General features: G+C 39.6%; 1 protein-coding gene across 6 annotated transcripts in view; it reads right to left on the bottom strand.

The window, feature by feature from the left end:
* GREB1L (GREB1 like retinoic acid receptor coactivator) overlaps window positions 1-18,119 on the bottom strand; it is a 142,116-nt gene that overhangs the window by 38,426 nt on the left and 85,571 nt on the right. For 3 of the 6 annotated variants that reach the window (XM_063326679.1, XM_063326680.1, XM_063326681.1), the window contains exons 5-12: window positions 16,507-16,683; window positions 13,575-13,751; window positions 11,463-11,585; window positions 7,890-8,024; window positions 5,844-5,981; window positions 5,391-5,510; window positions 3,504-3,641; window positions 1,542-1,727 (exon numbers count right to left, since the gene is read on the bottom strand). In XM_063326679.1, coding sequence (XP_063182749.1) covers window positions 1,542-1,727; window positions 3,504-3,641; window positions 5,391-5,510; window positions 5,844-5,981; window positions 7,890-8,024; window positions 11,463-11,585; window positions 13,575-13,751; window positions 16,507-16,683 — 1,194 coding nt within the window. Of the gene's footprint in view, window positions 1-1,541; window positions 1,728-3,503; window positions 3,642-5,390; window positions 5,511-5,843; window positions 5,982-7,889; window positions 8,025-11,462; window positions 11,601-13,574; window positions 13,752-16,506; window positions 16,684-18,119 lie in introns of all 6 variants that reach the window. The other 3 variants (XM_063326678.1, XM_063326677.1, XM_063326682.1) reach the window with 2 other exon arrangements.

The raw sequence follows: 18,119 nt of genomic DNA, 5'->3' as shown, positions 1-18,119 counted from the left end.
TGTCACAATTCCAACAGTTTTACGTTTGTAGCAATATTCAAACCAGCCACATGTTTAGATCCACAGGCTCTGCAGAATGTTTTTACTTTTCTCCTCATGAGGCTCTTCCATCTTCCAGTGCTGGCGCCCATCTCCAGATAAGGCCAAATGGAAAACTATTCAGCTTTGCACAGCTAAGAACAAAAGCCAAACTAAACACTTGCTAATAAGGGAACTTCTTTATGCTGAAGGCACGGTGCTCGCTAGACACAGCTCAGCTCCAGAGCCTTCTCTAGTGTGCAACATGTATAGACTTGCTGCACCCATCTGAGGTTGGATTTGCTCATGGAGTGGGGGTTCACTGACTTGACAGGTTACAATAAGTAATTTATTCTTAATTGGAAATGCCATATCAGCTGTCTTTGTTTCTCCAAAGGAAATTTGCAAGCTGTCTCTGTCAATCCAGAATTGTGTGAGGCAGCTGGTTGTAACATGCAGACTCTAAAATTTTCCAACCAAGACGAAAACCTCAAATAACAAATTTAAGCCCACTGAGAGAAGGGCAACAGAAAAACATTCAGCCTGTAAAAAAGTACATAAACCCTTTGTCAGTTCTAACGTGGCATCCAATGGACTACTACGGCTGAAAATGATAAATAAAGCAAACAGGCCACTCAGAGAGTACTACAACACAGGAGATGGCCTCCTTCCTGTCTGTAACAGTACTGCAGCAACAGAGAACAGCAAATCATAAGAACAGATGGGTTAAACGTGCACAGAGTACATTTACTCCCCAGATCATAGGCATATGTTTGCACATTTCATACCATTATGTATTACAGATGGCCTAGCGGGAGCCCAGTACAGGAAAAGCAGCGTGCTCTTCACGGAAGTCACTTGACACTTCTCTGTAAGCAGCATCTTTTCAAATAGAGAAGTTTAGGTTGAAGCTGCTGTGAGAAGTTTCCCAGCACTGTCCTGCAATATTCTTTAACTTCTAAAACCTTGCTGTTAACTCTGCTGCATTTTACTCTAAGGCAGGGAAAAATGTCTGGACCTTCAATAAAAGAAAGCAAATGTGGTTTGCTGGTTTGCTCTCAAACTTGCAAAGGGTCCATTTCAAAAACATTTACAAGAATGAGATATTCACTGAATAACTTCCCTTAGTCTGAATAACAAATGTGGTTTTCATGTAAACGGTGCTGTCACCAAAACAATGATGACCATCAGACATCTGCTAGCATTTGTCACAAAACTGAATAAAACAGACCAAGTGTCCTTAGAAAGAGCTGTGATAACTGATGGTTTGATACCCTAAGCAAATGAGTTATCTGCATTGCAAATCCATTTTCACAAAGGTGACCTGGTCAATCCCCATATGGAGATCAGAAGCAGCATCAGCCTTTAAATTCACTTCACTTCTTCAGTCTGATGAACAAAGTAGCAAAGTCACACACACTAGATGGAGCCACTTACCTCTTCCAGGCACAAAAATAGCCAGAAAATTGGAGAAAAAAAGGACAGTCACAAATGAAAACAAGTGCTTATGACAAGTTGCTTACCTAGTTGGACAAGATACTGAATAGTTAGAAGTATCATATTCTCTACACTTAGCAGCTGACTGCTGGTCAAACCGAGGAGATCCAAATCCTTGTTCTCCAGCTGTGGAATCTTGTAGCAATTCACCAGCAAGGGACTTACAACAATATCACCGACATTTCCATAGAAGTAAGGTAAAGTGCCATAACCTTTGATAAAAGAAACCAAAAAAAACCCCAGAAATTCACAGAATATGCCACTACGTGAAATCTCGTACAATGTACGCATTTCCAAACTTCTCCTTAATGTTACCTTGCAAAATTTACAGCATCAGTGAATGCACTTGGCATTATAATTGCTTACAAAATAAATGAGATAGGCCAGTGATCCTTTGCTGTATTTTACAACAAATGATCACATAGATTTGAAAAAACTAACAATAACTGCATACCAGCAGGGTAATAATTACTGTTACCCAAATACAAATGAGAATATTATCTATTTGGGTCTTACCCTGACCTTTAAATACTGATTCTCCATAATATAGTGTACAAAAAAGAAAAATCAATGGAGGCAAAAGTACATTGATCTTAACATTATAAAAGCAGCATAAGTCACATTAGTATTGATTCAACCACTGTGGTATTGCTGTGATTGATTTCACTTTTTTGCCACATTGCCATTCTGTTTTCATAAACAGGTTAAATAAATATCAACAACCAAACATGCTGTTCTGTAAGGTAAAAACACATGAGCACAGGCTAACTCCTCTTTCCCTTGAGAATGTTTTCGTTCTAAAGAAGCTTCCACACAGATTTTGCCAAACCCATCCATTTGGGTACATCTGGTTCTGTGCTATTAATAGGACACTGTTTCTGAGGGCCGCTAACATTTAGCCTAACTGAGGACTTCACTGGCAACTCTCCGAGAGCCTAAGGGCTGCATTCAATTTGCTCTTAAGCTGATGACTGGAGGCACCCCCATCTTTAATAAGGAAGTGTTTCTCTGAAAACCGTTAGAGCACCATGCTAGAGCTTTAGAATAGGCTTCCAGAAAACAACACTAAGCAAAACAAACCAGAAGAAGTGTAACCCTATCCTTGATGGATTTACTAGTGTAGATGGCCCTGTTAATTCTCTGGGAATTGTGTGTATTAGGATTATCTGTGCAAGGACTTGGAGAACTTCTCCATTTCTGCAGGAATGATAAATTATTCCATGGATTGTATTGATAGGTATGTTCTTTTAACACCGAAGCTACTTTATACAACCATCTTTACTATGCTGGACTGAGAAGAGATTTAGAGTCAAAAAACCACTCATCGAAATCTTGGCAGTACTAGCTGGCCCATCTTTTATTATATAGTATGCCCAAGTATCTCAGGTTGAAAGGGGTAGTCACATTATGAGTCATACTTTTAAAGTAAAACCAACGTCTTTCTAAGGGTTCTCAACGTACTTTATACAGCTAAAGGATTTTAAAAGCCTGATCTGTTATCTCGGTTGCTTACAAGAAGTAAGGGCTATAAAAAATAAAAAGTTAGTATGGTTCACTTTTGATTAGTCAGTTCAAATCAATTTTATGGTTCTCATGCAAAATCCCTGGGCATCAAGATTTGGACTATAAATGCTGTAGGAAATATTTGCTTGTTTTGTAAGTTGTTTACACTGGAAAGCTATTTCCATTACATGGAAATATTTCTATTCTTGAATTTTACAAAAATGTTATTTGTACAAAACTTCAATTTGGCCAGAGGTTTTCTATAAATTTAGTCATGACCTAGTTCGCAAATCAGGTTCTCCAGAAATTGCCTAACTTCCAATTTTAAATGCTGAGTACTACAGCAAACTATTCACGAGCAAACTGACTTTGTATTGTACTGAATGCCAGAACCAACAAAAAGAAATAACACACGCACCCCCCCTTTCTCCTAGGGGAGCATGCATTTGTTCAAAATGCATTTGATTCCCCAGTGTAAGACTTACCTATCAGAATCACTGGTCTGACTCCCGAGTTATTCAGCAGGTTTTCAGGAACTATTACAGTCTCCCCTGCTGGGATGGGTTGAGGCTGTAAAATTCCAGTTAACATGGATTGAGGAACTGGGACTGACAAAAGAGGCTCTATAAAATAAAGAAAAGAGAAGCTTCCATTACCAAAAGGCTCATACTGTGATTTGGCCGTACGAACAAATAAAAAAAAATTACTGCAGATCACTAACTGTAATAAAATTCAAAAGGTCTCTGCATTTCCTGCTATAGTTTTAAGTAATTTAAATTGAGAGCCTATATCCTCCTGTAACCCCACTCCTAAAATAAAACTTTTTCTGACCGCTGTATTGTTGGTGGGAATGAGAGAGGAAAACACAGGTTTGAATATGCATCTTTAAACAAAGCCAAGTACTAAGCCAAAAGGCCACCTCTAAGATGGAGGCTACCTCTCAATACTGCCTCTCAATACAAAGGAAGAGACTGCTCTGACTTCTGACCTGGAATATACGTAGATAAGAAAAAGAAATACAGGCCAAAATCTCAAAGCTCTCCTTAGACACTGGCTACAAGGAAAAAAATTAGGCTTTACACATGAAAGAGCAAGAACAGATTTCAGAAGTAAAAAAGAAACAAAGTGCAAGAATTTTGTAATCTGTAATCAGGTTTCAGTGTGAGGTCTGCTTCAGAAGTTTCTCAGGCTTCATTTGGTGGTTTGTAACAGATTATTCAAACAATGCCCTAACAGAAAAGCATCAAAGGCAGCATGAATGAACGCATATGTTTTAGTAGTGGAAATTGTTTATCCAATAGAAAAAAATACTAGAAAAGACTCATGGAAAACGGAGTACACAGTAGAGGTAGCAGATTGGTGGAGACAAACCCAACAAAAAGGGGAAGACTGCCTTATATCACGTATTTTCAGCAGGTCTCTGAAGCTAGAAAACAACAAAACCTGCGACTGATTTGAGTTGCTCAAGTAGTCAGGCCTGCACTACCACGTAACCCTTCTTCCTAGGAATATCTCTGAAAATTAATTCCAAAATATCTCAAAACCAAGCCCTCCAAAGCAGAGTTAAAAAATACATTGTGCATGTTGACAAATATCTTTGTTTCTTCCTTTTTATGTTTATTCTGTCACTCTATAGGAATAAGTAATTGTTTATTCCCCTTTACAAAGTACGCTGAATTGCACAACTGAAAAGTGCTTAAACAGTGAACAGTTCTATTAATAGTTATGTATAAAGAGGTACCTATGTGGATATTGATGAGTGTTCACACATACCCATAATTAGTCCTATTTCATATCCTGGTGTTATATATCCCTCCTACAGCTTTTCCAAGCACAACAGACTTTGGGTCTCACATACTTTATGCTTATCACTAAAGATGACCTAGTGGACATCAGCGTCCTTTGTTAGGCCAAAATTACAGAAAGCCATTTTTCCTGTGCAGGAATGGAGCCTACGGTTTCTGTAGCACACCACACCAGATTGAGACACAACATTCAAGGTGAGGGGCAATGGAAGTCCTTCAAGTGTGTTCACATATCCATACACCTGCACAGTTTTAGGAGAACGGAGTTATGTTTCAGGGACTTAGACAGGTTTGGATTTTTGTTAATATTATTAGCATCTTCCTTTCCTCTCTCTCGCCCAACACTTTCACTTTCCATTTGTCCCATCTTAGATTATGGCAACAAGCATCAGACAATCCTGTGTGTTTTTCTGAGGCATATGAAAAACTTCCCATGGTGTCCTTAACTGCTTCAACAAGCTCAGTTATGTCTTCTGTGCAAAACTTAAAGAGAAGCAGCACAGGCCTACTGGTCTGGCTGAGTACTGCTTTTTTACAAATGACATCTCTGTATTATCCAAGTTTTACCTGTCCTTGACGAAGGCCGAATTGCAGGAACAGGTACCGCTAAACCAGGAGGAGGGACTGGGGACCCAGGAGACCATCCCCGGTGACGTTTCTTGGGCGGTCCAGAACTGGACATCGATGCTGAGAAGGAAAGTAAAAGCTAATTCTAAACGCCATCCTCCCAAATTACTAGACTGCAGCCCACATTTCCATTTCACACTGGTGTTGAACTGGTACCACACCACTCAGTGACACAGGTTTACACCTAGATTTACACAAAGCCAGACTATGATGTCAAAAATGTTGTTACTCATGTTAAAAAGTACAGCATTAACATTAATGGTCATGACAAAAACCCAACGGCTCAGTATAGACTGTATTGCAGAAACAGCTATGATGGGAAAACAAAATCACGAATTTCATGCTCAACCGCCAGTGCAGCTTAAAATAAAAGAACAGAGAGGTTTTCTTTACCTTGGTCTCCAGCTGCACAGCCGGGGCTTGGAGATGTCGAGTGAGGCACTGGGCGAGAGACTGTAGAACTCAATACATTATTTCTTCCTCCATTAGCGTTTCCATTAGCAACATCAGTGGAACGCAGTGAAAGAGGAGCTGAGTATAATAAAATAGAGAGTGTGTGGCTTGAGACAATCTTGAAAACAAACAAAATAATACGGCCGCATGCAGACACAAAAGAACAGGGCAAGATGCGTGACTGAAAGAAACATACTGCAGGGAAAGCACGAAGTGTACTTAGCAGAGAATAATTTGGGCACAGGCTGCAAAATCCAAACCTTGAAACTGGGTCTCCAGATTTCAGGGTGCAGACAATAGGTGGAAGAAAAAAAATCCAAAACAAACACCATCAAAATAAAACAGAAAATTACACGGGAAAAAAAATTACTGGTAAGTTTGTGACACATTTTTTTAGACAGTGAAAATTAAAAGAAATGCACATCACGAATTCGGTCTGTAAAGATTTCTAAGCCACTTTGGTGTATCTGTATATTTTCCCCCCCGTCATCCACATGCCGTACACAGTAATTCACTACAGGGTTGTCATCTAAATTCTTAGCAAAGGAGACTTGGCAGGGAAGACAGGGCAGTTTGCTGTGAAGTATACATGGTCTGAGGCAATTACTGAGGCAAACCAGTAATTTAATTTTGCTACCTCTGTCTAAGACAATCCTTCAGTCCCAGCAAGCCTGAAACCCTGGTGGGACCCACTATATCCAGGTCACATAATGCAACTACAACAATGGAGGATCACAAGAAGTTATCCTCACACTTCTGAGTGCCTTCTTATTCGTTTTCAGAACATATTTCTTGCAGGAGAAATTAAAAAGAAAAAGGCATAAACTGCATAGAGCAGACATGGAGCTCAGTGCAGACAACAGCTCCTTGCCATATCTGACAGCTCCACAAGGATTTAGCTCCCAGAAACATATTCCAGGAGCAACAGCAAGAGATGGTGCAGCAGCTTGTTGATATCAGCTGCAATAGAAAAAGTTTGAGATGTGGGTATTTAGCTTCAAAAAATTGTAACATGGAACCCTCCTGCCACAGTCATCCAAATGAATTGAGGCACAAGATTCTCAGGCTGCCAATTAGCAAAATTTGAATAACATCACTTGTCCATTGGAAGCTCCCCATTTGTACTCTGAGTCAACGATTTGGTCTGGACAGATATGGTGGAAGTGGCTGAAATGGTGGGAAGTGATTTCAGTGCATGATAAATTCTCTTACACAAGTATGGAGGGGAAAAGGGTATTTTACACAAAGAACTGTTAATGATTCATTAGATACAACATAATAATATTATGTATATATAACAATATATATTGTATAAAATAGCAGATATAATACATCGTGTATATAATGTAATGCTCATGTGCATATATAAAACAAATAAATTTATATTTTTTCTTATTCAAGCATACTTCCCAGAAATGTGTGATTTTTTTTTTTTCATTGCTTAAAGGACTAACCAGCGTAAGTAATAAACAATCAGAATATCACAACAGAGTACCAGTGAGGGATCTAGATGCCACAGTCGAGGGTTCTAATTCATTAAACACACAATATAGAAATAAATAATTAAAACAGCACTGATATTATAACTCCTTTAAATGAGACTAAATTCCATTAAATGTATCTGGAGGAACTGCACCTGTTACAAATGCAGAACACCACGCAGCTCTCAGTTACTGAGGCAAGAATCAGTGTCGCATCAAGAGGTGACTTTTATGCTCTCTTAGGTACCTTAGGAAGTGCAAAGAGGGATATGACATGCACTTTTACCAGAACGTCAAATCTGAAAGCCAAGGTGTGGCTCAGTCTGGGGACAGAAACGACCTTGGAAAATTTCTGTGTGGAGGACTACAAGAACACGAGAGTTTTGGAGAATGCTAGTGAATGTTTTCCTTTCCTTTTTCCACCAAACAAATGACTCCCTTATTTCTTGTCTGTTAAACTGGTAATTCCCTTGGCTCTCAGCTATTCTGGAAAGCAAAGCCATACCTGCAGCAAATGCCTTTCCCACGAGTTGTACTGACAGAGCCAGAGGTTTCACAATGTTCTTGTTCCGAGATGGGTCTTGAGTTCCACTTAAGTTAACAGCAGAAGATGATTTTGCTGGACTGAACACTGAAGAATCTGAGAAAACAAGTTGTTTAATTAAATAATGATTAAAAACAATATATATGTATGTGCATATGTAATTTGTATTATAGACACACGAAGTCATACACATTTATCTAAACTCATCTCTGCATACAATACAAACAATTTTTTTACACTCCTAAGAAATCATCACATATCAGTATCTTTTAGGAGTTGTAAAAAACTCCTGGGCATTTCTATAGAATCTCATAATCTACCAATTGATCTCTTTCACAATATTTTGTATTCACATACACTTGAAACATATTTTAACTGCAGAAAGGGCTATCTCATTGCTCCTAAAAATACCCCTGCGGGATAGGCAAGTAAATACAGCTATGCCACGTTACAGATGAGAAAGCTAAGGCAAAGAGCTTGCGTGACTTGCCACCAGCAAGCATAGGGAATGAGCACTGGAATAAGTTGCCTAAAAACCATGTGGAATGTCCACCACCTGAGATTTTCAAGAACAAGTTATTGAACCTGTGTCAGATACAGCTGAGCTTGACTTAGGGCAGAAAAAAAAAAAATCAAATACATAATCTCCTTACAGCACCACTGTCTATAAGGCTATGAAAAGTGTATGTCCACTTATAAGTCTGGGTAAGAAATGAAGGGTATCTGAGCCCAAACTCTGCATGAATTAAAAAACGGCAACTCCTTAGAGCACTTTACCAAGGCTGAAAAATATTAGCCCTATTTTATAGATGGACAAACCAAAGAACAAATAAATTCTCATACTTGCCCAGTATAAAACCGTACATCAGAACTGATGCCAAACCTCTCAGCATGTAAGCCCCTACTTTAACATCAGGCATTTAATATCTGCAATCTCCTTCAAGAAAAATCCGCCATTCAGATGCTGATACACTGACAAATCCAAATTCTTATAACTGGGGCAAAAAAATATTAACTCAGTGTTTGTCCAGAAAGTAGTTTGTAACAAGTAGGCAAAGTAGGCTAAGTTCACCTACAGATGTCCTAGTAAAACAGACAGGGAAAGAAAACAGAAGGCAAAGACCAACTTGATCTGCCAAATACATTCACCCTCAGGCCACACACCGTTTGGCAAGAGAGGGTGGGGAGCAGAGTCTGCTTTGCCAGACAGAGTAACTGGGATGGGGAATAAATACAGAAGCCTCTGCTGCTGTTGCTCCACCAGAAAACCTTGTCCATGTTCACAGGAAATATGCTGAATGGCAAACAAAATAGGCCACCAGGCCAGGGGCTTTGGAGGATAATGCTGGTCTCTCACTTAAATATGATGTAGCAAATATGCAGCATTAAACCTTTCCTCCAAGTAAACTGTCCAGTAGCCTTGGGTTGTTTTTTTTTCCTCTAGTTCTAATATATTTTCTTGAAATTTTATCTGAGAATGCAGATGTGGCTGGTATATGTTTAAACATCACACTGGTACCTAAGTAGAACTTGTAGTACTACCAGTTATTAAAATTCTTCATGCTCCTATTGTAAAACCCTGGTTTTACTTGCTTAATACCCTTTTAACACCTGAATTGCAGTTTTCCCTCTTGCGTATCTGCCTAAAACTGAATATTTGATTCTGTTCAAGGTTTCAGCCATTTTTGCATTGCCAGTCGCCTCTTCTCTGCCACGGAACTGCATCTTCCCACTCCATTTTGAAAGGGGGACCTAACACCTGACTGCAATGTCATGGCCACACCATACTAGCTTTAGCTTTGGTATTTCAAAATTCTCTTGTGCTCTAATTTTTATCACGAAATTACCATTTCAGTGCAGTACTTTCAGTGTGCTCACAACTGTCTGCCTACAGGTGTCTTTTAGAACTTGGAGACTGAACTACTCACTTACAAGGGCGGAAAGCAGAAATATTTACACAACCTTAAAAGGAAAAAATGGATATGAGTTGACAATAAACTGAAAACAATTTTAGAAAGCAACTTGCTTTCTAAAGTACTCCTGTTTTAAAATAACTGAGAATTCAACTCAAAGTACAAACAGCTATGCAGAGCCTAGAAAAGAAAAAGTCAGACCTCCATCACAGGCAACACATGTCAGAATTCACGCCACCGCAAAAAACGTGCCCTCCCCCCGTTCTCCCGGTCACAGGGGATTCATATGTATGCATGTGGCATTATCTTCACTAGAAGATAACAGCAGAAGGAGATGAAAAGGTTTTGACAACCGTGACCTAAGAGTACAAACAGTGACACACAGAAACACCAAGCAGACTGAAAGCCACAGTCAGTGATAAGGAGAAAGCAGTATATAAAAGGTGTATCTATTAACTTGACAGGTACAATAGAAGACAAAGCTGTGCAAATATTGGATCACTTGTTGTTTCAAATAAATAGGTTCTCATGCATCTGCACAGTTCTCATGCCAGGATCTGGAAGCCAAGGGATCATGCAATGAAATGCAGATGTTTAAAGAACACTCTGATTTCATTTTCACCAAAGCCTAAAGCATACAGCTTCCTAAGCAGAGACAAAGGGTGACCACCTGGGGAAAGTGTCCCCGGACATACTGATCTGTGATTACAATTTCATATGAATGCATATGTTCAGCTTTTGTTATTCCTTTTTAACATACTTTGTAAGTGGAAGAAGTATTTTAACAATCTTGGGTTTTCATGGGCATTTCATACCCCTCTACAAAAATATGTGTTCTGGTACATACATATCGACCAATTACAACAATTAATAGAAAGTTTTCTCCTGTTTTCAGTTTTTCAAGAAATAGCACAAACAGACACAAAAACATATAACAGCATAGATGAAGGTACAGTAAAGCAATGAGAAAAAAAGCCCAAAGAAAAGCACCCTAGCTATTTGCAATAAATAAATGAAATTAAGATGCTCCTTCTTTGTCAGCCAATGTCCATTTGAATTTTATATTTTCTCCTTGTTTAAGTATGTCATTAATAGCTTTCTAGAACAGTTAAGAGACACGTGCTACCTCACATAACACAAAACCACTGTATGTGTATGGGGAAATTGCTATTCTAAGCACACCCTTGTGTGAAGTAAAATTGAAATAAATAAATAAGCAAGCAAGCAAATAAATAAAAGCTGCCCCCCTAACCCCAAAAGGAGATTATTTTCCTTTTCAAGACAAATAACCTAGTCTATATACTAGGTAAACACCTCCCTATAAATGTGTAATTCAACTTTTTTGAGATACACAAAAAATTAAATGAACACAGGGAGACACAGAATCAAACAAATGAATCAAAAGATCTTTTAATGCTTTTCCTATGAGGACTAAAGCTAACCTTCAGCCTCACCTGGGTCTTAATCTTTCACAAAGCAAATTTTGAAAGGTATCCTCCCTGCTGTAATCTATATACGGCTTGAGGTAAATACCCAGTTGTTTACGGCATCCCTGAACTACCAATATCTGAGATAACTTACCACCCCCAATGGTTATCTTTATAGCACTTTCAGCTCCTACCTGTCTGAGTGAACCCTGATTTGTATCCATTAGCTGATCCACCCTCTGGGGTCGTGGACGGTGACACCGAAGAATTTGGTTTAGCAGAGAGGCTAGCAGCAGATGATTGCCTGCTTCTACATTCTGCAAACGAAGCAGCTACAGTACATATTAACAAGGCCTGCCTTCCAGTAGCGAAAGTTCAGCAACATGGCGGCGAAAGGTGACAAAATGTTAAAAGCATACATACAGCACGTACAACAAACAGTGGCAAATGGCAGCATTCAACAAAAACACAGCTCTCGCAGTTTAGTCAACTTTGTCTTCTAATTAAGAAAACCTCCCCGGGGACCACTCAGAGGGCCAGGCAAATACAGAACAGATGCTGCAAAACGGCAAGAGCCCTCAGTTCACAGCTTCCAAGAGATTTGAAGGTATTGGGCATATCCCGGGAAACACTCAGTGACTTCTGTGGTACAACCTTTATACAAACCGTCATATGTTGCCCTCTAAAAGGGGAAATTGTGCTGAAACCCAAATTCTTAGTATGCCTCCACAAAATCTTCCGGGAGATCTCAGCACTGTGAGTGTCTGTCTGGATGAAAACTGAGTTAAGGGAGGAGAAAGTCACCTTAAAAATCGCACATTAATCCATTTTTTAAACTGAGATCTGATCAGATTTTGTTTGAAGAGAAGGGGGTGTTTAAGACCATTTCTCTTCTTTTAATTAGACCTCTAATGTAAGTAAAGAGTGAAGGGTTACCAGATGGATGGTAGCAACATGGGGATAGAGCCTATCAAAATAATGGCCATGAGGTCAATTCTTGGGCGATTTTCTAAACTTTCATCGGTGCTCAAAACACTTGTAATCAGCATATAACCAAAGTATTTGCCTCTTCTACATCTTTACATTTGTAACTAGAAGAACATTTTAGTTTTTCATGTGCATTACCCCTGACAGCATTTACCAGGACACACACAAATCCCAACGGCATGAGCATCAGGGAGGGGTTTCCAAGAACGGATTCCAAAATTAAAATAAGGTTTCCTTTTTCTGTATTTGGAACTTCAAAGAGAGACTACCAAATTAAATTTTTCCATAGTTTTTGTGAAAAATGCTGCTGAAAAATGCATCCGCTCTAAAGCTCGTAACTGAGAAAAGCAGCTGAAGCCGGGATCCCTTTGAACCACTAGCTGATACAATACTATCATCACTCATACAGCTCGGTGATAACCATCTCTTTCTGGTGTCATGCTGCCATTCACATGAGGATGTGACTCTTCAGATGTGTGTCAGTCCTCCTGTGGATCTTCCCTCCTCATATCATCCTCTTTGGTAACAGGCACCAGATCGAACTCTGTTTTTACTGAGTGAAACTACAGCTGAGGAAGACAAGCAGTCTGCATATATACCAACTTAGTAGACAGTGAGTAGGTAAACGATTCTCTCCCTGAGTCTTTGCATGGCTCTAGCTACAAAAACCTGCATCCTCCAGAAACAGACCCCACGGCTACCTTGCCTTGGGGTCACAAATATCATCTCTTTAGCGCATAAGAATATTGCACAGGCTGCTCCGGTAGAGGGTAAGCCCAAGTGCAAAACACACCATAAATGGCAAGAATATGCAAGATTTCTCCTCTTTCCCTGAAATGAGTGACCTGAGCTTTCTTAATCTTATGGCATGCTAGCTGTCCTCAGGCATTAGACAGACTGAATTGCACCCGCTAAGATGAATATCAGTGGAAAGGCCAATGTTGGAGCCCTGGCTGTGAGTCACCTTGCTTCAGGCACAGGAAAGAATCAGCAGACTGAGCAACTTTATTTCTTCTACCAAGATGGCTGCACAGCCCAAGAAAGGTAGATTTAGGGCCCACACTGAAAGCATAGGGAGATGGAGGAAGACCATTTACAATTGCACGGTTACTATTAGGACTTAAATAAACCTCTTCGGTAAAATCCAGACTTCACTGAAATCAGTGGGAATTTTTCCTTCAAGCAGTAAAGAAATTAATCTTCTACAGTTACTTTTGAATGCACATATTTTCAACAGCAACTTTCAGTTTCACATTCAACATCACACTAATATAAAAAAAAAAACCCCAAACACTTAAATGAACGGGCACCTTAATTACCTTTCCAGCAAATAAGGGGTCCCTTTGACAGCACACCTTGGGAGCTTCTTACTAGGTAGTACTTTAAGTGCTTCTGCTTCTTTGGCTGAGTGGTTAATTTCAGGTTGATATGATTGGAAAACTCTGTGAAGTATCGAAATCCTCTTTCTCCACAACCTATACAATTCCCAGAAAATCCTGGAAGAATGAAGCAGAAGGTATACAAACAGATTAAAAGACTTGTGCCATCTGCAAGGAATAAGGCCATTTTAACCTCCCTGCACATCACATTCAGAGCGACTGGAGGCCTCCAGCCAGATAACTACTGTGGATGCCTGCTCACCGCACGTGTGTCCGGAAGCAAACACAGGCAGATTTTAGTCTTAGCTTTTCTGAAACTCTTCCATCTTTCTAGGTCATATTAACTTATGCCAAAATCCTACCACCAATTTTCCACTCTACATAGCGCAGAGAGGAACAACTACTTGGCGGGGGGAAGCTATGATGCCAGGCTAGGATATTTCTATGAGGTTTCCTATTTTACTTCCACATTTCTACAGTAAAACACATGGAATCCAAGCTGCATGCTTCCCTCTCTCAGAACAGTGGCTAACCTCTAGTAGCCATTACAACTTCATATGGCTAAAATTAACCCTAATATCTAGTGAATTTTCTCTGAGACTCCTTAAACAAGGCACTTGCCAGGTAAGCTCAACCTTACAGCTTATTAAGGTCTTAAAAGCAATCATTTAATGTCAAGATTTTCATGGCAAAAGTTAGGAGTGCTGCAGAAGTTTTATAAAAATCTACAACCTGTAATGAAAGTAACATATTTAGGAATAATAGCAGAAGACTGCTTTTCTGCAATGATTCTAACACGGTTTCACAGAAGGGGATGAAATTTTGATTCAAGGTCTGTAGAAAAGGGTCCAGACAGGATTATACACACCCTTATTTCCAGCCCCATTCACAACTGTATTAATGGCAATGTTGGCACACAGATGGCAGTGGTCTAACATCTCCTACAACAAAGTACAGGGCATGTTCTGAAATGGGCCTGCCTTCAAGTCCTGATTTGAATAAGCCCTCTGTTGTCTAATGCTGAACAATTAAACTCCTCAGGCTTATTTGCCATTCCACTCATGTCTGAATCACTTTCAACCCTTAATGAAAAAATACTTTCTATTCTTTCTGGAACATCAATAAGGATTTATAATATTGCTGGATTGATGAGTACCTAATAGAAATGCTTTATTTTGTTTTTTTTTCCATTTACTAATCAGCTCGAGATCTGTAACAAAACCAATTTCTCATCCTCCTTACTATCATTATCTTCCACAATGCTAAGCACCTCGGAGAACACTGGTTCCTACACTCACCTGTCAGCCAAATTCATAGTTTTACAAAAAAGATACCCAGTCTTTCTGACAAAATGCATTTTCCATAAAACTCTTATTAATTAGGCCACTGTCTTTAGCCTATACTGTGCCTCATTATCATCTTTTACCATCATGTTGCTGAGGATGCCAAGTACATTTGTCCATCCCGTTTCTCCTGCGACTGAATCAGTCCTTCCGTTCTCCCTTGCAACCCATAGGAACTATTGGTGCATCTCCACAGTTGTCAGAAACAGCCATCAGGGTCTTACAGAGCTACAGAGTCAATTCTTTACTCATAGATACCAGTTACACAGGCCTAGAGGCATTTAAATATGTAACATCAGCAATGCCAGAGCAGAGTTGTGAGTCACTGGGCTCATTATCAAATGATATCAGAGATGATAGACGGATACAAAGCTGGGGGGTGGGGAGAGGAAGGCTTACCAACAAAGACAAGTAGCACCACACTTAACGTTACTAAACACCATCTGTCTCTCTGTCAGAGAGGTCTTATTGATCAACTCTTGACACTTCCCCTGCCCAGCGAGGGAGCAGCTCCTTTGAGGATGGCAGTATACGCCAGAGTACACCGGGATCCCACGTCCCCAACCAGACCCAGCAAGGGCACATCATACCACAGTTCCCATCTAACTCAGGCCAGTGCGTTTTCTGCCTTAGGTCCAAAGGTTTACAGTGTGTAGTAGCATATTTAAATGGGTTTTAGGGAAAAATAACGTTAAAGCATGTAAGTACAAAAAGGAGATGTTTTCAATAGTTATGTAAAATATTGCTGGTCGGGACCAGGATTTGAGCAGTGTGGTTAAATCAGGGTATTTATGTTTTACTGTAATTTCTTCCCTGTTGAAAGATCTTTCTGAATATATTCTAGGCAGCACAATGACTGGAGGGAGAAATGAGAGAGCAAATTCAAAATAGGCTACAGGAGACAAGATACATTAAATGACTTTTACTGGCCTGTTAAAATGTGTACCAGTTGTGAGGCAGGCCGGAAATCTAGGTGCACATACGTCTGTTTCAATCACCAAGAAGCATTCTTGTATTAAAATTTTAAAGCTCATAAATGTAACCAATTATGACGTAAATGTTTTTTTTTTTTCCCTGTGTATTAGATTTTGAGACCCAAACTGCCCTCAGAGCTCCTATTGAGAACAATGTTGCTGGTGGAGCCAAGGGCAGAATTTGTCCCTTAATTGACAGAAAATAGATAGCTTGTCTTCTACAGTTGCATGAGCATATTTCCTCTTAAATGAAAATGTAACCATCTGCAGAGATAGAGAGTATGTGGATAGTTCAGATTTAGAATGCCAGGGCTGCAATTGACTTCTGCCCACACAGAAATCACCAGGCTTTGATTGTGGTTAATTGTGGAATCAGGGACTTGTTTTAAAATGGGCTTTTAAGGTAGGTTCAGCTACGGGTTTAATTTAATAAAAACAAGCCTCTCCTCAGCATACTTCTAATAGAGGATTATTAGTTGAAAAGACTTCAGATAATTTTGAACTGACCTTTTTGTTCTGAATTATTATGGTATGAAGAAAAAAAAAATCTCTTACCTAAAAGTGCATTTTTTCCATGATCATCTGGCAAAAACCGCTTGTCCACAGCGCAGACTAGAATGTGCTCAGGAAGGTTGGGAGATTTGGCTCCTACTAACAGGAAGCCTGCTGGGATATCGATTTGCTCCATGCACAGAGATACTAACCGTAAATCTTTGCCTGCTTGACAAAAACCTAAAACACAAACCAAAACAAATGATAAATCTTCAAAAGATTTCATTTAATTTTCTTCTTTTTAATCAGTTCCAAAAGCAAATTGGGCTTCATAACTTGGTGCTGTAACTGGGGTTTTTAAATATATCCCTTTCAAGGGAAATAGAGGAAATGGAGATAGCATCTCATCAGATCCACTAGCTCAAGGTTTCAGAGACAATAGAGAATCGTTATTTTAAAGAGATCCTGAACACATTCAGGCAGAGAACAGACATAAGTCTCTAAAGACTAGACATCAAATGGCTCAGAAACTCAATTTAAAAAAACACCACATTTAAAATAAGAAGGAAAGTTTGTGATTTTATAACAGAAAACAGCTCTTAAACCATCCAAAAGAATATATTTTTCTTTGCTAAATTTTAGTTTACAGTCTTTTCAAGATAACCAATTTTGGTTTTGTTTCTTGCAACAGGCTGGTACTGGTACATAAACATCACTAAGTAATAGAAAGGAATGATAAAAATTGATGCCTGAAGTCCAGTACTGACTACTAAAAGAAAAATATTTTAAAAACCTAATTTTTAATTCGTCTATACATTTTAGGAATTCCAGCAAGCAAAAGATTAATTCACTAGTTTTAGAGATGTCCAGTATGTTTTCTGTAAGTCTCCAATTGAGTCTCTTGAAGTTTCAATGGGCTGCATGACTTCAATTCTCCAATTAGTTTTTTTCCCCACCCAAACACACAGTTGTACACAAAATAACATAACGTTGGTTCTTGTGCTACTGGTCAATGTAGGGCTAAAGCCAGCAACAGAAGGCAAAACTGGGAACTGGAGCAAGCTTCTGCTGTTCCATGTCCTGCAGTGAGCAGGTGGCAGGCTGGGACACACAAAAAAGCCCGGCAGGGCAGCCCAGAGCTGTGGCCGGGCACCGCAACAGGGCCCTTGGGAGCTCAGGACTCGGGGTGAGCTTGTCAGCCACCCACCAATCAGCCACGGTGGGGATTTTCGGAAGGCTGGATGGGAGAGCGTAGAGCAATTACAGGACCTCTGGAAGTCCAGATGGTCCAATCTTTTCATCAAACCAAAGCCAACTTCAAAGTTAGACTAAGTACATTAACAATAACATTCAAGGACTCTCATCTGCTTCAACACTGGACTTACAGGGATCTATATCACTTTTCTGTACATCTCCCTCATATTGTTGTTATTGAGTAAATTCTACTTTCAAGCAAGGAAATGACAGGTGTAAGAGAAAGCAACAGTCATGTGGCTTCCTCCACAGGAAAGGGTACGATCACACTGGGCGTTCTGATTTCCTTTAGGCAGAAGTCAATGAAAGAACTACCAAATTTTATGAAGAAGCAGACTCTTATGTTGTGTTCCCCTCCAATTCTCACTTCTCCAGCTGCAAGATCAGTGCTACAGTCCGGCCTCAGCCCTCCCCCAGGAGCA

Source organism: Chroicocephalus ridibundus, chromosome 2 (assembly GCF_963924245.1).
Source record: "Chroicocephalus ridibundus chromosome 2, bChrRid1.1, whole genome shotgun sequence".
Classification (NCBI taxonomy): Eukaryota; Metazoa; Chordata; class Aves; order Charadriiformes; family Laridae; genus Chroicocephalus; species Chroicocephalus ridibundus.
This window is presented reverse-complemented; position numbering and strand designations above follow the sequence as displayed.